The 21,757-nt window shown below is 50.1% G+C and overlaps 1 protein-coding gene across 1 annotated transcript; it reads right to left on the bottom strand.

The window, feature by feature from the left end:
• Positions 1 to 19,093: 19,093 nt before the first annotated feature.
• Positions 19,094 to 21,528, bottom strand: LOC103700309 (mannose/glucose-specific lectin-like). The gene is made up of 5 exons (XM_039134554.1): positions 21,418 to 21,528; positions 21,125 to 21,328; positions 20,516 to 20,755; positions 19,790 to 19,978; positions 19,094 to 19,524 (listed from the first exon to the last, which is right to left on the bottom strand). Exons 1-5 carry the CDS (start codon positions 21,418 to 21,420, stop codon positions 19,282 to 19,284), a joined length of 879 nt encoding a protein of 292 aa, XP_038990482.1. The 5' UTR covers positions 21,421 to 21,528; the 3' UTR covers positions 19,094 to 19,281.
• Positions 21,529 to 21,757: the final 229 nt, after the last annotated feature.

The raw sequence follows: 21,757 nt of genomic DNA, 5'->3' as shown, positions 1-21,757 counted from the left end.
GAAAATGTCTACACAATGAGTTAGTTTTTCTTGTGCAAGTATACAGTTCAATAACACTGTCAATAGGCTTTGTACATAGTCTAGGAGAACAAATGGGGGCCAAGGACAATACAAAAGCCATATAAAAATTGGAATGATTAATTATATGGAAATCTCGCACTAAAAACTCGATCAGTTGCTGAAATTTTCTCGCCGCATGTTTGTCAGTGATATAGTGTTAGACTGAAAGGATGGATAGAAATGCTCCATGATGGCCGAGATATTTTTTGCAGTGAAATTTATAAGGTTTAAAAACTTGTATCTTTATAGCATCTTGAAAACAAGAATTCATATCCTGGCCAAAAGTTATTTATTTTGCATATGCTTCTTAAAGTGGAAAATTGTGCTCGCATGTATCCCTTTGAATTTAGACTAGTGATTGAGGTTTCTAATTTTGTTTTAAAAGCATGGATTCCTAATATAGTTTTTTGGATCATGCATTGCTTAACATGTTAATTCTATCTTATTGTTAGCACCTTGACACACTTATCTTATTAGGTGGAATTTCCCTCCACCCGTCTTTATTTTTTTTAAAAAAATATAATTTGGAGAATCTTATGAAGATTAAATATTTGAGCAAAAAACTTGAAGCTCGGAGAAATTTGCCAACTTTGTTCCATTTTTTCATAGAAAAGGCCCTTGAAAGGAAGAAGACATCGACAATATAAAGAAAATTTATTTATTGACTTATTGGTTTATTGGTTTCCAGTGGTCTTTTGATTAAGAGAAGGCTATACCAATGATTGCATTAGCTGCGACAAGGTTTTCTCATCTTCCCAAATTCCACGGTGCGAGGTATGGGATCAAAATTATGCGAAGGCAATCAATGACTCGTCACTGAGTGTACTTGTATATAATCGTTATTAAGATATTTTTAGGCCCAACTAGGCTATACTTCGCACCTTGGTACGCCGTACAAAATTGATTGTGCGAGCTCTCCTTTCACAATCTATATGGATATCTAATTCTACGCGGAAACTCGATTGCGAGGCCTCCTTTTTAATTCTACGCAGAACGAGTCGACGTAGAGATGGGATGATGACGTGTTGGGTAGGCAGAGTGGTAGATCGGACGTTGGAGATGCCGAATAGCCAATCTCGGTGGGCCTGTTGGTCCAATAGGAGGGGCCTACTTCCATTGTCCACACCCTTCCAATCAACTAACATAACCCAAAAGGATAATAATCGTAGTGAGTCCATAACATCTCCATTTATTACAAATGGATAAGGAAAATGTACTTGGAGATAGCGGCTCCATTATTTATGACAATTTAGCATAGATAAGAAAGTAGATATCCCATCCCATTGGTAATTTGGAATAATTAGACCAAATTGGGCATCTAAGTAAGACTTGGAATAGGATACCGGGAATTACATGTGTTGGGGGAATAAGATTTTTCCCCCCAAGTGACACAAATGCCCCCAAGAAGCCGCACAATCGTCGACCCTGAACAGCTGAAGTCGGCGTCCGACCTCGGAACGCCCGACCTCAAGACATCCGACCTCGAGACTTCCGACCTAGGAAAATCCTGACGCTCAAGGTCTACCCTTGTCAGCCACCTACTACGGCCGTACTCCTCCGAGGTCCAACTGAGGACCATGCCCTGCCACTGCTTCAGCATTTATTGCGCATGGCCGCTGTAACCCTCCGGTTCACTCCACCATTAATGCGGATCTCCGGCTTACTCCACCATTAATGCGGATCTCCGGCTTACTCCACCATTAATGCGGATCTCCGGCTTACTCCACAATTAATGCGCATGGCTCCTGACATCTACGGATCCTCGGCTCTCCACGGCAAGTTAGCCCAGCAGAGTCTGGTCAACCATGATAAGTCTCTGATCTCGGCCATACCTCCGACACCAATGCAATGATTCGCCTGGTAGCGTACTGGTTCGGGTCGTACGACGCCCTCACCGCCGACATCAGCACAATGATTCGCCTGACCGTGCGCCGACCTGAACCACATGCCGAGCCGTACTATGGCCTCGCCCTGTTACATCACAAGTAAACCGACCCCCACCTATAAAAGGGAGCCTTAGCTTCTCAGGAGGGGGTTGGAAAATTCCGTGCCTTACAAGCACTGTTCATCTCCTCCTTACACTATCTGCCCCCTCCCTGACTTGAGCGTCGGAGGGCCGGCGCCGGAAAACCCGGCCACCGGCTTGTCTGCAGGCACCCAGACGGAGGACGCCGCCCGCTGACGGATCGCTGCCCCGCCGTGAGGATCCCCAGCTCCCTCTCTCCGGCCACCCCAGACGAAGGACGCCGCCCGCCGACTGGTCGCCGCCCCGCCGTGGTGACCCACAGCTCCCTCTCCCTCGACCGAAGATTGCCCCCGGGTCCAATTTCCAGCAACAGTTGGCGCTAGAGGAAGGGCCCGAGTAGCAGTCATGAAGTTGAGAAGTAAGGGAGCCTCCAACGTCTCCCGGCGTCCCCCGCAAAGTCCTGGACGCTCTGTCCAGAATTCTCCAACTCCGGCTGACCCAGTTCCTCAGGTCCAGCTGGAACAGTTCAACGCCTTAGTACAGCAAGTCCAGGCCCTGGCCGCCGCCGTTCAAGGCCTGCGACCCGAGGAAGCTTTACCAACGCTTCCCCCGCGGGCCCAGGTCCCGCCGGAATTTCTTCCCAACGGCCCGGTTCTCTCCGGCCAGAATCTACATGGCTCCTCCAGAGCCAATAACGAAGAACGGACTTCCCCCCAGAGAGAGCTACCGGGGGAGGATCTCAACAGAAGACTCCAGCCTTCTGAGGCTGAGTCAGCCCCGGACCGCCGTGAGCCGGCGCAAACCGCGGCGACAATCCCGCGGGTGGGGGAGCTCGACAGAAAGGTGGAGCACTTGGAGCGCCAAATTGCAGCGCTCCACAGTAAGAAGGCGAGGCAGGAGGGAGACTTTGAGTTCACTACCAAGTCCCCCTTCTCCTGCCGGATCGAGGATGAGCCGGTTCCCGCAAGGTTCAAAATGCCTCAGGTGGAGCCCTACAGCGGAATCACCGACCCTCTCTACCACTTGGAGAGCTATCGGGCCCTCATGGCCCTACAAGGATCCTCGGAGGCCATACTTTGCAAGGCCTTCCCAGCAACCCTCCGAGGGACCGCTTGGCTTTGGTTTTCTGGACTGAAGCCGAACACGGTGTCCTCTTTTGAGCAACTCGGCAGGCAGTTCGCCACCAACTTTGCTGCCAGCCGTCGCCAGCAACGGACGTCAGACTTCCTCCTCGACATCAAACAGAAAGAGGGGGAGTCCCTCAAGGAATACCTGGACCGCTTCACCGCCGCCACATGGGAGGTCCGCGAGCTAGACCAGTCGATAGCCATGTCGGCTCTGAAGACTGGGGTTCGCTCCTACCGATTCCTCTTCTCCATCGAGAAGAGCTTCCCGGCCGACTTCACCGAAATGTTGGCCCGGGCCCGGAAGTATGCCAAGGCCGAGGAGGCAGTTGCCTCTAGGCGGGGAGCAATCGAGCCCGCCTCTAAGAAGCAGAAGAAGCGCCGCGAGGAGCGCGGCCAACAGAGGAGCCGATCCCCTCGCCATGAGAAGAATCTCCCCAGACTGAGGAGCCCGCCCCGTCAGCAGGGGCGACCTCAGCAGAGGACCCCTCCTCGACCGAGGTCCCCACCATGGCCTCGGACGTACCCGAGAAAGTACGAGAACTATACACCCGTCAACGCCCCCCGGGCCGAGATCCTGATGGAAATTGAGGGTCGGGACTTCTTCCGACCCCCGCCGCCTATGCGAGACACGGAATTTCCCCGTAATCCCAGGAAGTACTGTCGCTTCCACCGAGACCGTGGGCACGACACGGAGGACTGCTTCCAGCTCCGGGACGAGATAGAAGCACTCATCCGTCGAGGAGTACTCAACCGGTTCGTGAGAAACCGGCGCGAGGAAAGGAGGCCGGCGGAGGATGTCGTACCAACCGAAAATCCGGACGACAACAGGCCCATTGCCGGCACCATCAACATGATTGGAAGGGCCTCAGCAGGAGCAGCCGCCCCGGGAGCACCCCCGAAACGCCCACGCACTGATGAAGTCATCTCGTTCTCGGACGAGGACTTAGAAGGGGTCGAGACCCCTCACGATGACGCTGTGGTCATCTCAATGATTGTAAATAAGTTCGATGTAAAGCGTGTCCTAGTTGACAATGGAAGCTCAGCCAACATTTTGTATTATCATGCCTACCAAAAAATGGGGTTGACAGAAGGACATCTCCGGAGGATCAACGCCCCACTGGTCGGGTTCACCGGAGATTCGGTCCCGGTCGAAGGCGAGACCAGCTTCCTTGTCACAGTTGGCCTCGCCCCCCGGGAGCGCACTGTGAGGACGGACTTCCTGGTGGTCCGACTGCCCTCGGTCTACAACGCCATCCTTGGGCGGCCAGGGCTGAATGCCCTTCGAGCCGTAGTTTCAACCCACCATCTGCTCATGCGGTTCCCTACCGGCCAAGGAGTAGGCGAGGTCCGAGGAGACCAGCTGGTCGCCAAGCAATGCTACACGGCGGCCCACGGAGTAAAGCAACCGACCGAGGCGACAATTCAGCCAACGGGCCCTTCATTGCCCATAGAAACCCTTGATGCGAGGGACACCCTCTGGAAGAAGCAAGTAGAGCCCGGTGAGCTTCTTGTTCAAGTTCCACTAAAAAAAAATTTTCTTGAGCTAACCGTGCAGGTCGGCTCCGGCCTCGGCGCCCGCGAGAGGGATCGCCTCGTTAGCTTCCTGCGGGACAATGCTGACGTCTTCGCCTGGTCGCCTGCGGACGTGCCGGGAATTGACCCTGAGGTCATGGTTCACCGACTCCAGGTGAGGCCAACCAGCAGGCCTGTAAAGCAGAAGAAAAGGGGCTCCGCCCCGGAGCGGCAACGTGCTGCGGCCGAGGAGGTGGACAAACTCCTCGAAGCCGGCTTCATCCGGGAGGTCTCCTACCCGGACTGGCTCGCCAACGTAGTCCTCGTAAAGAAGGCCAACGGAAAATGGCGTATGTGCGTGGACTACACCGACCTGAACAAGGCCTGCCCGAAAGACAGCTTTCCCCTTCCAAGCATCGACCAGCTCGTCGACTCTACTTCAGGGCACCAACTGCTAACTTTTATGGACGCCTTTTCAGGGTACAATCAAATCCGAATGGCACCAGAAGACGAGGAGAAGACGGCCTTCATCACCGACAAGGGCACCTACTGCTACAAGGTGATGCCCTTTGGCCTAAAAAACGCTGGGGCCACCTATCAGAGACTGGTCAGCCAAATTTTCAAAGACCAGATTGGCCGAAATATGGAAGTCTACGTGGACGACATGCTGGTGAAAAGCCGAGCGGCAGAACACCACATAGCCGATCTCGACGAGACATTCGCCAAGCTCAGAAGATACAAAATGAAGCTCAACCCGGCGAAATGTGCGTTCGGGGTCACCTCGGGCAAGTTCCTGGGTTTCATAGTGACCCAGCGCGGAATTGAAGCCAACCCGAAGAAAATCCGGGCACTGCAAGAGATGTCGCCTACGAAGACAGTTAAGGAGGTGCAGCGGCTCGCAGGGCGAGTTGCCGCCTTGGGAAGGTTCGTCTCCCGGTCAGCCGAGCGCTGCCTCCCTTTCTTCAAAAGCCTCAAACGGCCGAAAGACTTCCGGTGGTCAGAAGAATGCCAGCGAGTCTTTGAAGAGCTCCGGAGCCTTCTGGCCTCTCCCCCGCTGCTCACCAAGCCCCAGAAGGGCGAGGTTCTTTATCTATACCGGGCCGTCTCCCCGGCCGCAGTGAGCTCAGTCCTCGTCCGGAAAGAGGACAAGCTCCAAAAGCCGGTCTATTACACCAGCTGGGTTCTCAGGGATGCTGAGACCCGATATTCTAAACTTGAGAAGACCATCTTCGCTCTCATCATCTCGGCTCGGAGACTCAGGCCTTACTTCCAAGTCCACACAATAGCTATATTGACCGACCAGCCTATGAAGCAAATATTGCAAAGGTCGGATCGTGCGGGGAGGATCGCCAAATGGGCGGTTGAGCTCGGAGAATTTGACCTCGAGTATCGGCCCAGGCCGGCTATCAAGGCCCAAATACTCGCCGACTTCATCGTGGAGTGTACCCTGCCGGACGACCCCGAGTTGCCACCCGTATCCGCGGAGGAAGCCCCGAGGCAACCATGGGTCCTGCACTCGGACGGGTCTTCAACCTCGGGGGGTAGTGGAGCCGGACTCATCCTCACCAGTCCAGACGGAGTGGTGGCCGAGCAAGCCTTGCGCCTCGAGTTCCCGGCTTCGAACAACGAGGCCGAGTATGAGGCCCTCATCGCCGGGCTCAAGCTGGCGAAAGAACTGAAAGTGGAAGACCTGACGGCCTTCAGCGACTCCAAGCTGGTAGTGAACCAGATTCAAGGAGACTTTGAAGCTAAAGAGCCATCCATGCAAAAGTATCTCCAAAAGGTGCGGAAACTTACGTCTGCCCTGAATTCTTTCAATATTCAGTACATTCCCAGGGCGGAAAACTTCAGGGCAGACCAGCTGTCCAAATTGGCAACCTCCCGCATGAGCGAGCTTCCCAAGGGAACAACGCTCGAGTATCTTCAGATCCCCAGCACGGAAGAACCCGAGCCCACCATGTGCATCGACTCCGAGCCAAGCTGGATCGATGGGCTCGTCTGCTATCTCCAAGACGGGACCTTACCTCATGACGAGACGGAGGCTCGCCGAATCAAGCGCCAAGCCCCCCGGTATGTCCTGTACGAGAATAGACTTTATCGTCGATCATTCACTTCTCCCCTTCTCAGATGCCTCCGCCCCTCCGAGGCGGACTATGCCCTCCGAGAGGTCCATGAAGGGATCTGCGGAAATCACATGGGGAGTCGGGCACTGGCCCACAAGATCCTGCGGCAAGGATATTACTGGCCCACACTCCAGAAGGATGCGACGGATTTCGTCCGGAAATGCGATCGGTGCCAGCGAAACGCCAATATCCAGCGCCGACCTTCGGCCCTGCTGACTTCTATCATCGCCCCCTGGCCATTTGCCCAATGGGGGATCGACATCCTGGGGCCCTTTCCCCAAGCCTCCGGACAAAGGAAGTTCCTAGTCGTCTCCATCGACTACTTCACCAAATGGGTCGAGGCCGAACCCGTCGCCCGGATCACCGAGCAAAAGATGCGGAACTTCGTGTGGAAGTCCATAATCTGCAGATTCGGACTACCCCGTATCCTTATATCTGACAATGGTCGACAATTTGACAATGTTCATTTCAGAGAATTTTGCTCTGAGCTCGGCATTGATCACCGTTTCACCTCGGTCGCTCACCCCCAGACAAACGGGGAAACTGAGGTAACTAATCGCACTATTTTGCAGGGACTCAAGGCTAGGCTTGATCGGTCCAAAGGACAGTGGGTCGAGGACTTGTACAATGTCCTTTGGGCGTACCGGACCACGTTCCGACTGCCCACAGGAGAGACCCCCTTCAACCTAGCATACGGCACTGAGGCCGTCATCCCATTGGAGATCGGCCTGCCTTCTCCAAGGGTGGAGCATTATGACCCCGACACCAATTCCTCCCAGCTCAGGAGCAACTTGGACCTCGTCGAAGAGACACGAGAGGTCGCCCGGGTCCGCATGGCAAGATACCAACAGCGAACGGCCCAATACTACAACTCCAGAGTCAAGCCCAAGCTCTTCAAAGTAGGGGGACCTCGTCCTCAGGAGAGCCGAGGCTTCTCAACCGACCGAGCAAGGAAAGCTCGCCCCAAATTGGGAAGGGCCGTATCAAATTGCCCGGGTGCAACGACCAGGGGCGTATAAATTAAAGTCCCTAGAGGGGACCCTGATCCCGCGAAGCTGGAACTCCGAGAATCTACGAATGTACTACCAGTAAAACCCCTAGGGGTTCAAGACAATCAGGACAATGGGCTCAGTTCCTTTTCTGCAAATAATTCTCTTATCTTGACGACTGTAATTCTCTTCTAATGTTGGGCCGTCTGTGGTCTCCAGATTCTCCGGCCAAAATCGGGATGCCTCGAGGGTCGACCGTAGAGAACCAGACTCCCTCGACCTCGGGAAGAAGCCGTGAGGGGTGGAAAGGGTGGCTCCACCCGGGGCGCCACAAAGTGGACCCCCGGGAGCGGTCGACGATCCCCGATCCCCGAAGCGGACAATACTTTCCCTCGACTAAGGTCGGGATGCCCCGAGGGTCGACCGTAGAGAACCAGACTCCCTCGACCTCGGAAAGAAGCCGTGAGGGGTGGAAAGGGTGGCTCCACCCGGGGCGCCACAAAGTGGACCCCCGGGAGCGGTCGACGATCCCCGATCCCCGAAGCGGACAATACTTTCCCTCGACTAAGGTCGGGATGCCCCGAGGGTCGACCGTAGAGAACCAGACTCCCTCGACCTCGGGAAGAAGCCGTGAGGGGTGGAAAGGGTGGCTCCACCCGGGGCGCCACAAAGTGGACCCCCGGGAGCGGTCGACGATCTCCGATCTCCGAAGCGGATAATACTTTCCCTCGACTAAGGTCGGGATGCCCCGAGGGTCGACCGTAGAGAACCAGACTCCCTCGACCTCGGAAAGAAGCCGTGAGGGGTGGAAAGGGTGGCTCCACCCGGGGCGCCACAAAGTGGACCCCCGGGAGCGGTTGACGATCCCCGATCCCCGAAGCGGACAATACTTTCCCTCGACTAAGGTCGGGATGCCCCGAGGGTCGACCGTAGAGAACCAGACTCCCTCGACCTCGGGAAGAAGCCGTGAGGGGTGGAAAGGGTGGCTCCACCCGGGGCGCCACAAAGTGGACCCCCGGGAGCGGTCGACGATCCCCGATCCCCGAAGCGGACAATACTTTCCCTCGACTAAGGTCGGGATGCCCCGAGGGTCGACCGTAGAGAACCAGACTTCCTCGACCTCGGGAAGAAGCCGTGAGGGGTGGAAAGGGTGGTTCCACCCGGGGCGCCACAAAGTGGACCCCCGGGAGTGGTCGACGATCCCCGATCCCCGAAGCGGACAATACTTTCTGAAGCAGAGCTCTGCCATTGAACTAGCGCGCACCCTACTTCGGTAGAGCGCCCACAGGCCCGCCGACCTGACACAAGATTCCTCGACTAAGGTTGAGGCGCCCCGGGGTCCGACCAGAGGGTCTCAAGCTCCCTCGGCCTCGAAAAGAACTGTAGATCGATAAAGCCTCCCCAGATCCTTTCAACTTCGGTGGGTGTCGTCGGGTCCGTGAGAAGCCCGAGCCCCCTTACAAGTCAAAATGACTCCGGAAGACGATGAGGAAGGGAAGCAACCTACCCCGCCATGTGAAACACAACTCCGAGAATGCAAGAGGTACATCCAACTCGATGCCCTCCTTGTCAAATTTTATCTACATACCGCTAATCATCTAACGTTGGAGTCCTATCTCGCCCCAAAGTCGGGCTACTCCAATGGGTCGGCTTAAGACCGATCTCCTAACTACATTATGCATGCTCCGTTCGACAAGTCTCCGCTCGTCAAGTCTCAACTTGAACAAAGTCTCCGTAAGTTAGGGCCCAACTCGGCCCCCATACATAGACTCCGATGTCTAGCTGAGAAAGCGGTCCCGGCCGCAAGTGCACCAGCCGAACACAGATACTAAGGCGATCTTCAGAGATTCCAGCCTTACTCACTGAAATCTCGGCAGAGTCCGAGAGCAATAACTATGAAAACCTTCGGCGATAATTCGACTATTAGCCCGCGCTCCCTACAAAGGACCCGGAAGTCAAGTTCGGAAACCCGACTAGACTCCCCCGAATAGCGGCACGAACAGACCTAGCCCGGTCCTACTCGAAGGGCTAAGGCCCGACCTCAATGCCTTGGATTTTCCTAAAGGCCGAACGTGACGACTTTCGCGATTCTAAGATCCGAGTTATAGGACTTAGAAAATTTTCTGGAAACCTAAGCTCGGAGCTCCCTTTGCTCGGAATGACTAAGATCCGAGAAGGCTAAGGTATAACTCAGGAAAAGGGCAACTTCGTTAAGTGGCCCGAGAACTAAAATACAGAGTTAGAGGTTGTCGAGGCGGTTAGCTAAGACCCTAGCCTCATTCACGACAAGAAAGGGAAAGACGAGCACAAAATGACAAAAGTATTTTTCATTGACAAAGGGCCGGAAGGCCAATTACAAAATTGGAGGTCGGCCATTCAAGAGCCGACCTCGGATACAGTGAAAAAGAAAAAATACGCCAAGTCTTAAGCGGCGGCAGTAACATCCGCGGGGTCGTCCGTGGCGATGGCCTCAGGACCTTCAGCCGGCACAGGCTCGGGGTCTTCTCCAACTGGCTTAGCACTTCCCAGATCATGCCATCCCCCTTCCCGTTTCAAGTCAGCACCTTTCTTTCTCCCTGACTTGTCTTGCCCACGCTTCTTTAGCATCTCTATCAGGGAAGGATCCATCTTCTCCGCCTGTGCCTCCACAATCTCGCCCGCTGACATGAAAAAATACGCCAAGCCTTAAGCGGCGGCAGCTACATCCGGGGAATCGTCTGGCACTGTGATGACCTCGGGATCTTCAGCCGGCACAGGCTCGGGGTCGGGGGCAGGGGCCTCGGGTGCCGCCACCGGGACGTCGACCGTCTCAGCCGCCGGTGCCGCCTCCGGGACACCCTCCGTCTCGGCCGCCCTCGTCGAAGGCTCGGATGGGTCTTGTTCGTACAATTCTGCCTCGGATGTCAAAATGGCAGGAAGGTCTTCCATGTCGGACCCGTAGCCCGCGTCCATCCTCGGGCGGACCGTCGAAAAGTTGTACTGGGGGCAGTACCGGGTCACCTGCAGCCGGAAGTTCTTGAAACCCCGGAGAAACCCGTCGACCGTCTCCTCCTCTAACATGTTGCGGAACTCCTGCGACCCCTTGAAGAGCTCCACGGCATGATCAGCTCGCTCGAGTGCCCTCCTCTCTCGGGCCTCGAGCTGCTCGATTCGGAGGCGGGAAACCCCGTCCTCATACTTGAGGCCCGCAACCTCGGATTGGACCTCCCCCAGGCGCGCCTCCGAGGCGCGCAAGGCCGACCTGGTTAGGGCGTGAGCGGCCTTCTCCTCCTTGAGCCCCTCCGCCATAGCGAGGCGCTCGGCCTCGGTGGCCGCCCTCCGAGCCTCGGCCTCGGCCAACGCCGCCTCCAGCTCGGCGATCCTTTTCTTGGCCGGTTCCAACTCCCGGCAGACCCGCCGGGTCTCTTCCTGGCATCCCTGGGCGATGAACACCAGGGTGTCGAGCTCGTGAACATGCTGCAAAGAAAGAGACAAAATGATCATGAGTTAAAAACATACGGATTCACTAACAACTTTAAGGAAATCGAAAAAAGGACTTACCCGGGCGGTGTTGCAGAAAGCATTGTCAACGACCACCTCCAGCGGAATGTTCTGGAACTCGGCCCGGTCCGCTGGAAGCATCGCACGCCGAAGCACGGAGCGTGCAACCTCGGCGTTATGAATGGCCGAGCTCCCCTCGAGAATAGGGGAGTCCGGCTCGACTGACTCCTCCCGGGAAGCTCGGGAAGGGCCCGGCATGCCCGAGCCCGAGGTCCCGGAGCCACTCGCTTCGGGGCCTCGAGTCGGCTCAGGTCCCGGGCGCTGCTGCCGGATCGTGGACGGCTCCCCCCGCTGGGCAATGGGGGCAGGGCAAGGAGGGGCTGATGGGCCCACGTGGCTGACGACACGTGCCCGCCTCGGGTCGGCTGTGGAGGCCCCCGCCTCGGGGCCACTCGTCCCGGCCGACGTCGAGGCGCCGTCTGATCTCCCCCTTTTCCGAGGCTGAGGCATAGTTCCGCCGGCCTCGGCCTCTCGCCTCCTCAGGCGGAAAAAAAGCGATGTGTTGCTGGTCGGCATGAGGGGAATGTCTGAACAAAAATTTCACTAAGTGTCAGACCAGTAGCAGTGAAAACAAAGGACAAGGAAAGAAAGTAATATAACTACCCTTACCCTCGGGGCGCGCCGAGCTCAGACCCACGCTCGCCAGGGCGCCCTCCCGCCGGAGCTCGGTCAGGTCGTTGCCCCTCCCGAGGGCTCGCAGAGAGTCTAGGGTCCTCAGCTCCCTCCTCGACGGTTCGGAGAGCCTGTTGAGGGCCTTCAACCGAGGGTGTCCCCACCTCGGGTCGAACCCCCAAGGCGCCTCGGACGCCAGGAAGAAAAACTTCCCCTTCCACTCATGAATCGAGGAAGGGGCGCCTTGGAAGAGTGACATACCGCCCCGAAAGGCAAAGTATAGCCACCCTGCATCCGCCGGGTTCTTCTTCAACAGAAAACACCGGCGGAAAAGACCCACTGAGATCGGGATCCCGTGCCCGAGGCACAGGGACAAGAACCCGATTATCGTCCTCCACGAGTTCGGAGCCAACTGCGCCGGGACGAGCTGGTACTCAGCCAGCAGGTTGTTCACGAACTCGTGAACGGGAAACCGCAGACCAGCCTAGAGTTTCTCGCGGTAGACCGCGATCCGACCTGGGGACGGCTGCGTCACCCTGTCCTCCGGCCCCGCGGTTTCAAGGCGAAACCCGGGCCGAAAGAAGAAGCGGGAGCGGATCAACTCCAGCTCCTCCTCTGACAGGCTGGACCCTACCTCCTCCGGACCAAGACCCATTTTACAAGAGCGAAGTGAAATCGAAAACAGAGAATGAAAACTGGGGAAGGAAAAGGAAGGAGAACCCTAGCAGTTGCAGGGTAGGAACCTACTAGACATTGCCGGAAATCGCTCCGGGCACCGATGGCGAGGTTCGGTTGAAGAAGGAAGCAAGGGAGAAAGACAACAAAAATAAGAGGCAGCCAAATAAAACCTTTAGAGCAACCTCAAGGGGTTTATATAGACCCCCTCGGCGGTCCAGATCGGCAGGGTCGGTTCCCATCCCCCGATCGGATTGTGCCACGTGTTGACCTCGGAGATCGAGGCACCGTATTCACTCCGGATCAATAAATCGGGTACGAAATCGAAGCCCTGTCCCATCGGGTCTCGGGGCCTCATTATGGGTCCGCAGAATCGAATCGCCTTGAACAACGAACGGACGGCACCTCCGCTCCCCTCATTTAATAAGGCCCTGGGGCACGTGGAGCCCCGACGTAGCCTTCACCTCGCCGGATCCATGATCCAGTAATACGAGATCGGAAGCGTCCGATCCTAGGTCATGCCGCGTGTCCGTTTTGAACCCCGTAACGGCACGCTCATTGATGAGCGAAGAATTCCGATTACGGGATCGAGGCGTCGCCTCGTCGAGCCCAAGGACCCTCATCATGAGTCCGCCGCACGAAGCGATCTTGGCGATCCAAGAGACGCCACCCCCGCTACACCCACTCCGAGAAACGTAAAGACACGAGCTCCACCATAAGTTCGCTGAATAAAGCAACCTCGAAACGCCCAAGGGCGCGAGTCTCGCCATAAACACTCCGAGAAACACGAGGGCGCAGACGAGATTCGCCCCCCAACTTTAATGATAGACTTTACTTCCCACGTCCGAGCCCGCAAGCCGCTCGAACTCGAAAGTCGGGGGGTAGTGTTGGGGGAATAAGATTTTTCCCCCAAGTGACACAAATGCCCCCAAGAAGCCGCACAATCGCCGACCCTGAACAGCTGAAGTCGGCGTCCGACCTCGGAACGCCCGACCTCAAGACATCCGACCTCGAGACTTCCGACCTAGGAAAATCCTGACGCTCAAGGTCTACCCTTGTCAGCCACCTACTACGGCCGTACTCCTCCGAGGTCCAACTGAGGACCATGCCCTGCCACTGCTTCAGCATTTATTGCGCATGGCCGCTGTAACCCTCCGGTTCACTCCCCCATTAATGCGGATCTCCGGCTTACTCCACCATTAATGGGGATCTCCGGCTTAATCCACCATTAATGCGGATCTCCGGCTTACTCCACAATTAATGCGCATGGCTCCTGACATCTACGGATCCTCGACTCTCCACGGCAAGTTAGCCCAGCAGAGTCTGGTCAACCATGATAAGTCTCTGATCTCGGCCATACCTCCGACACCAATGCAATGATTCGCCTGGTAGCGTACTGGTTCGGGTCGTACGACGCCCTCACCGCCGACATCAGCACAATGATTCGCCTGACCGTGCGCCGACCTGAACCGCATGCCGAGCCGTACTATGGCCTCGCCCTGTTACATCACAGGTAAACCGACCCCCACCTATAAAAGGGAGCCTTAGCTTCTCAGGAGGGGGTTGGGAAATTCCGTGCCTTACAAGCACTGTTCATCTCCTCCTTACACTATCTGCCCCCTCCCTGACTTGAGCGTCGGAGGGCCGGCGCCGGAAAACCCGGCCACCGGCTTGTCTGCAGGCACCCAGATGGAGGACGCCGCCCGCTGACGGATCGCTGCCCCGCTGTGAGGATCCCCAGCTCCCTCTCTCCGGCCACCCCAGACGAAGGACGCTGCCCGCCGACTGGTCGCCGCCCCGCCGTGGTGACCCGCAGCTCCCTCTCCCTCGACCGAAGATTGCCCTCGGGTCCAATTTCTAGCAACAACATGCATTCTTCAAGTCTAAATCCAAATGATGCCTCAAGCTTTTCTCTATAACGGTGCAATATATATACCAATCGAATCAATTAGGATAATGCCATCCAGAGTTCATTGCATCTCCATTTATTACCGAGAGATAGATCAAAGTAAACATATATGGTTGGTATTACATATCAACAAAATAACAACAAACATAGCTTAGAGATAGCATCTCCATTATTTATTACAATGCGATTGTAAGCAAATATCCATAGCTAATTCGGAATAACTAGACTGAATTGGGCTTCAAGTGGAACCCGAGAGCATCAAGCCACTGACTTGCACATCCGAAGAAGGCAACAACTTTTCTAGCTTTCACAGGAAGAGAGAAAGTGGATCCTTCATCCTAACCGTATGGTCCATGGGTGCCCATGGTGCTCACAAATGTAAGCAACCTTATGACGATGTAGCCATGATAATTGCCATGGTAGCCGGATATAGCTGTACGGTAATGATTGGTTCGAAGATCAATCTACAAAACAAAAAGATAAACTTAAATTCAGTTGTTTCAAACCAAACTACTAGTCGATATTAAAAAAAAAAGAAAACAAATTACTAAACAAAAAAAAACACCTTGTAACTAATAACCAGCAATAACTCCGTACAAAAATAATAAAATGGACGGCAATGCCTCCTTTACATCAAAAAAAAAATCCTTTGTAGAATATATGTTTTAAAATTACAAAAGTATAAGCATATTTTTTGATGAAAAACAAAGGTACGAGTATATATATGTATTAACAATAGGAGAAGAGAGGAGGAAAGTTTGCAGACCATACCTCAGCCATGCATGCGGATTCGGTGCCCCAGGTGGAAGACCATTTGCCCGCTCCGTCGAACACGTACTGGAAATTAATCGACTCGAACACCCGCTATAACGAATTATGATTTTGCGAATTATGATTTCATTCGCAAAATAAGAACAATCGTGAGCTAGAGGACTGCATCCATTATAAAGGAACAAGGAACTACTTAATTTTCCACCCAGGGAGATCAGAATGACAACATCTTTCCTCAAAAATAAAAAAAATGTCCGCATGTCTATACAATGGTCAATCTTTATAGAGCAATATAACATCAAGCATATGTACAATTTAATTGCTAATAGTTAATTAAGACTGTATATCTCTCAATTGCTATGGATATCTGTCTTAAGTTTAAGCTATAACTTAAGACAGCTCTTAGACAGCTCTAAGACAGAAAAACCCCTTAGACAATCCACAGCTTTTGAGAAGCGGGGGCTCGCCGATTGCCCCTCTCCCCGCACACAACCATACCAAACAGATAGGTTTTGGCAAGAGTACGGCAAGAAATATCTTTATACTATTTTTTTCCGTCCATCTTAAAAAAAAATCAAAAAATTTCATAGCTTTTAAAAAAATAAATACGAAAGAATTAATTATTTGGTATATATCATTTAGTCGGTGTATACTGATAAAACACTTATTCCGAAAACTATGTCTTGCATTTTCTAAAAGTGTGTATTAGATCACTGCTATGAGTATATATGATAAGCTTAAGTATGTATCAAAAAGTCGAGTGTATATCACTAGACATACAGTGTGTATTGATGAATACAATATTTTAAAAATTGTGTATTAATTTACTTAGAAGTATGTATTGGATCACTGGATAACTAATTTGCTAAGTCTATATCACCGAATCTTTTAGTATATAATGGTGAAGAACATATTGTAGAATTTATGTACTAATTTATCTAGATATTTGTATTGACTTTGTAAATAATTAATTTATCTGGTGTATATTATTTGGCCATTTAGTATTTACTGTATTTTTTTTTCTAAATTATAGAACTAGCAACTCTGTTTGCAGAAAAAACTTTATGACTTTTATTTTTTTTTTAGATGCGCGCTAAAAAGAATATAAAAGTATAGAAATTTGTTTTTTTTTTTTCGGGCTGTTGCCTATCGGATTATTGTTCTTAAGGAAAGGAAGAACGCCCGCCTTGTTTATAATTTCTTTGGGATTTTTCCTAAATATTAAAGTTTCTCTCCTCCATTCGGGGGGTGGACGATGAATGTGGCACTTAGAAAAAAAAGAAAATTTTTCTAAATATTAAAGTTTGTCTCCTGCACTGGAGGCGTGGACTTAGAAAAATTAAAGCTTTTAAAGTTTTAAAATATTAATGCAGCTTGCTCAGCATACTCGAGAATCCATCAATTACAAAAGACCGCATTGGGATGACGTTCTGGCGTTGTCTCTTGGAAGGAGGCCATGGCCTCGTCATACTCAAAAACAAATAGCGATCCATGTAACGTGATACGTGCATGATGCACGTGGGATTTAGAAACTTGAAGAATTAGAATTTTAAAATTTTAATCCAACCTTCCAATGCAATGGATAAGAACAGCTGGGAACACAACACATGCTATTGCACGACCTCCTACAATTTTTTTTTTTTTTTTTTTTTGCTAAGGCCACGAGTTCCTGCTTCGCACAATAAAATAGTTCCCACTTCCAGCTATCCCCATGGAACGTGTGGAGAAGCACCACCTCCTTTAAGCCTCTAATTCAATGAGCCTCTCCAGGAGGAAGGACAAAAAGGTTTGAGCAGGGGAAATTATACCCCTAGGAACAGTCCGAGAAACGAGCCGTATAGAGCCCATAGGAACGAAAAATCTGAATGGTGGGGCGCGTGGATGAAGTAGTGTAAGGTATTATTTCTCTTTAAGGAAGCCCTATGACTGGATCATGTTCGATCGCTAGCGCAAAGAGATAGGCCCCGGCCATCATATGATCATGCAAAAAATAAGAGGAACTCGGATGTCCAAGTTGTCGAGTTTGATTAATGCCAGTTTGCCGGTTGTTTAGCTCCATGAATTAAAGATATAAATGTATTTGAGTTATATATATATATGAAATACTAATAAGCTTATCCTCAAGTCAAATACTGAAATACATATCTCAAGATAATGGGAGGCGAATGTTGCATTAAAGACTTAAAGAAAACTTGGAGAAGCATAGATGGATAGTAAAGGTGGCAAAAGTTGACCCAATCTAAAAGTTCGACCCAACCCAAAGCCCGGCCGAACCCAAAGAACCCAGCTCAATCTAGGATGGGTATGGATCACATATTCTTTGGTTAGGGCCAGATATGGATCCAATAACATTCTGACCTAAAATTAAATAAGTCTGGGTGGGAATATAAAGTACCACAAATCGGAATAAATTGGTGAACTTATTCGAGGTATATGAGTAAAGAATCTACCGAGCCAAGTTGTAAAACCAAGCACATGAGTTTACTTAATGCACCAAATAGAAAACGTCTACCCAATTAGTTACTTTTTTCTTGTATAAGAATATAGTTTAATAACACTGTCAACAGGCATTGTATATAATTTAGGAGAACAGATAAAAGTCTAGGACAATATAGAAGCCATATACAAGTCGAAATGATTAATAATGTAGAAATCTCACTCTTAAAAACTCATTCAGTTGGTGAAATTTTTCTCGCTGCTTATTTGTACGCAATGTGATTTGGTGTTAGGCCCAACTGGAGGCAACCAATGGCTCACCACGAAGCACACTAAAATATAATTGTTATTATCAATTGAGATATTTTTAGGCCCAACTGGACTGTGCGTTCCATCTCGTTTGGTTGTATACAATTGATTGTGTGTTTTCTAGAACCGTTACAATTGATTCAATTTTAAACTATAGTCCACAAATACGATTAGTTTTTGTTTAAAAAAATTGAAAAATTAGCCATTTCCTTTTACCATCATTTCTAGAGTATGATATAGGCCATTTATTTCTTTCAATTTTCAATGCTTCTATACAAATCTAATTTATCTAATACATACATACACACATACATGTATGTATGTATGCATGCATGCATGTACTTTTATATATTTGTATGTATATGTATGTAAATAAATCTATGTATAAATATGTATGCATAGAAGCATGTGTATCTGCATATATATATATATATATATATATATATATATATATATATATATATAGAGAGAGAGAGAGAGAGAGAGAGAGAGAGAGAGAGAGAGAGAGAGAGTTGCGTTTACGGGGCTCTCCGTTCACAATCTGTATGGATATTTAACTCTATGCCGAATCTATCTCAAGCTGGAGAGGTGCATGCAAGTCCTTATTTGTAATTCTACACCGAACGAGTTGATGAAGAGATGGGATGGTGACGTGTTGGGTAGGCATGCAGAGTGGTAGATCGGACATTAGAGACGTGGAATAGCCAATCTCGGTGGGCCTATTCGTCCAACAGGAGGGGCCTACTTCTTTTGACCACACCCTTCCAAGCATCCAACCTAATCCAATTCTATGACATCTCCTTTTATTACAAATGGATAGAGAAAACGGGCACCGTCATCAGCAGCCCAGAACGGAAAGAAAATGCACGATTTGGCGATAGCAACTCCATTATTTATTACATTTTGGCATATATCCCATCCCATTGGTAACTTGGAATGACTAGACCAAATTGCGCTTCTAAGTAAAATTAGAGAAGGATACTAGAACATAAATATATTCTAAAAGTCTAAATCCAAACGATGCCTCAAGAATTCGTCCATACCCAAGAAATTTACCAATGGAATTTAATAAGATAATAACAGAGAGTTCAAAACATCTCAATTTATTACGATCAGATAGATCAAAAGCAGACATACATATCTGGTAGAACAGATGAAAGAGATACAACTACAGCCACAGCTTGGAGATAGCATCTCCAATATTTATTACAATGCGGTAGATAAGTAGACATCCAAAGCTAATTTGGAATAGCTAGGCCGAAGTGGGCTTCAAGTGGAACCCAAGCGCATCAAGCCATTGACCTGCACGTCCGAAGAAGGCAACAACATTTCCGGCTTTCACAGGAAGAGAGAAAGCAGTTCCTTCCTCCTGTCCGAATGGCCCATAGGTGCCCGTAGTGCTCACAAATGTAAGGGACCTTATGACGACGATGCCATAATAGTTGCCATAATGACCGGATATAGCCTTAAGGTGATTGTTGGTTCCAAGATCAATCTACAAACAAAAAACAAAAAGCTTAAGGACAATTATATAGCCTTAAGGTAATTAATTGTTGGTTTCATCATATTTATTTTTGTTAAATCATTGAGATGGTGGCTCGTCTTGCCGACATTGACTGCCACATCTATTGCAGAGGCTAACAAGTTAATTAACTGGCATATATAGGTGCTAAACAAGTGTCAAATCAATAGCAAGAAACTAATTTTTCTATTAAAAAATTAGATTAGATTCGAAGGAAAAAAAATCTTTGAGTAAGTACCTCTGTAGGCTTGCCCCCGGTCCCCCCGTACGTAGGGGACCAGCGGGCTGTCGCGCCATCCATATACTGGAAGCTAATTGAATCAATGACGTCCCCCGCGCTAATTTTGATTTTGGTGATCGCCAGAGCATTCTCAAATAACCACGGGGTCCCACCAGATCCACCCCATGGCCCAACCACGACGGCAGACTGTAACAGTAGACATATTAGCTTTAGTTGAAGTAATATAAAATGAACCATGGAGGATGAAATTAGTTCCACTCTAAGATCTTGAACCCCAACGTTGAGAAGTTGTGCTAACAAATAATTTCTTTTAATGGACGACCGAAAGGAGGGATAATATATAGGTATTTATAGGATAATTATTAGGCGTGAATCTAAGATGAAATTATTTCATCTTAGGGTCAAATGAATTTTTTCAAATGCACTGCGTTGAGCACTGCTCGTACGCCGGTAGTTAGTTTACCACCGCATAAAAATAAATAGATAATTTTTTCAAGAAGACCTAGCAGGAATGCCATCTTTCAAATTTGTTTAAGAAAGTCTTCCTACTATAGCATGTGGTGAAAAGAGAGATGCCAAATGGCATACCTAATTAGGTTAACTATGATTATAAGAGAGCATATTTGTGAGGTAAACTTATTATGGGCAATATTGATGGGCTCTTAATTTTAATTAGGTTTCTAATCATCTGATCATCCAATGCAAACTGAAAGATCTTTTTACCTCCAAAGATGTTTTCATGTATACCCCAATTGCATCAAGCAGGTTACCCGAGCGCCCTTGGAAGCCGCTAATCCAACCTGTACCCTTTGGAACAGAAAACTGAGTTCCTTGTTCTCGGCCATAAGGACCATACTCACGAACAGTGGTAACAAACGTGAGTGAGTATACGATTGTCATTCCTGCGTAAGCGCCGTAATAGCCCTTCATGGAGATAATGAACTCGGTCGATCCAAGCTCTATCTGTAGAAGAAATAATAATGATGATAAAAAATGATGATGAGAGAGGCAGTAATAATGATATTAGTAAAACTATCCCATGCCATGATGAAAATAAAGCTGTTGCGATCGGTAAAACTATCATTTCTGGACTTTGAGGAGTTCATCTATGTGAAGCCAAATATTAATTTTAATTATATACGTTGCCAACGCAGGTTTAATATGCTGCCTCGATGGTATTGACATGCCATATCTGTTACAGTGGCCTGCAAATTAACTAACTGGGATATGTAGTTGTTAGACGAGCGTCAAAATAATTGTAAGGAACTGATTTTTCGGTAAAAAAATTAAATTAAATCTAAGTGCAGGGAAGAAAGTCTTAAGAGTAAGTACCTCTGTAGACTTGCCCCCAGAACCCCCGTACCTAGGGGACCAGCGAGCTATCGCGCCATCCATATACTGGAAGGTAATCGAATCAATGACATCCCCCACGCTTATTCTGATTTTGGTGATCGCCTGAGCTTTCTCAAACGACCATGCAGTCCCACCAGATCCACCCCACGGCCCTAACACAATGCTACCATCCTCTCTGCTGGCCTGTAACAGTAGGCATATATACTAGCTTTAGTTGAAGTGATAATATGAAATGAACTACGGATGGTGAACCCTAAGATCTTGAACCCCACCATTGAGAAGTTGTGCTAACTACGAAATGGTTTCCTCCCCTTGGTTTTGATGGACGAGCGAATGAAGGATGGTGGGTATTTATAGAGCCATGGACGTGCATGCCAGCGTGGGAGCAGGCGTAAGTTGAACTTTCTTTTTCTCGTTCCGTGCAACTGGATCGTGATGTATCCCCCGGAACCCGGGTGTTTTTTTCTCTTTTTTTTTTTTTTTTTTGGTAAAAAAACCCGGTTGCATCCTTCGGCCCGAGGAAGGAGGCGCGATTTACCCTTCTTTCTGGCGTATAATACAACCTCCACCCATATCAGCCACGTGAGAAACGGTCCGGAACCAAACAAAATC

The sequence above is a fragment of the Phoenix dactylifera genome, chromosome 16 (genome assembly GCF_009389715.1).
Source record: "Phoenix dactylifera cultivar Barhee BC4 chromosome 16, palm_55x_up_171113_PBpolish2nd_filt_p, whole genome shotgun sequence".
NCBI classification, from domain to species: Eukaryota; Viridiplantae; Streptophyta; class Magnoliopsida; order Arecales; family Arecaceae; genus Phoenix; species Phoenix dactylifera.
The sequence above is the reverse complement of the archived record's forward strand: the minus strand, read 5'-3'. Positions and strand labels throughout refer to the sequence as shown.

Excerpts from the sequence above, each read along its gene's own strand:
- LOC103700309 (XM_039134554.1), bottom strand. Across the intron at positions 20,756-21,124 it reads CTGGGGGCAAGTCTACAGAG|ATAGAGCTTGGATCGACCGA; the intron begins GTACTTACTCTT and ends TTTCTTCTACAG. Across the intron at positions 19,979-20,515 it reads ACATGAAAACATCTTTGGAG|TCTGCCGTCGTGGTTGGGCC; the intron begins GTAAAAAGATCT and ends CTACTGTTACAG.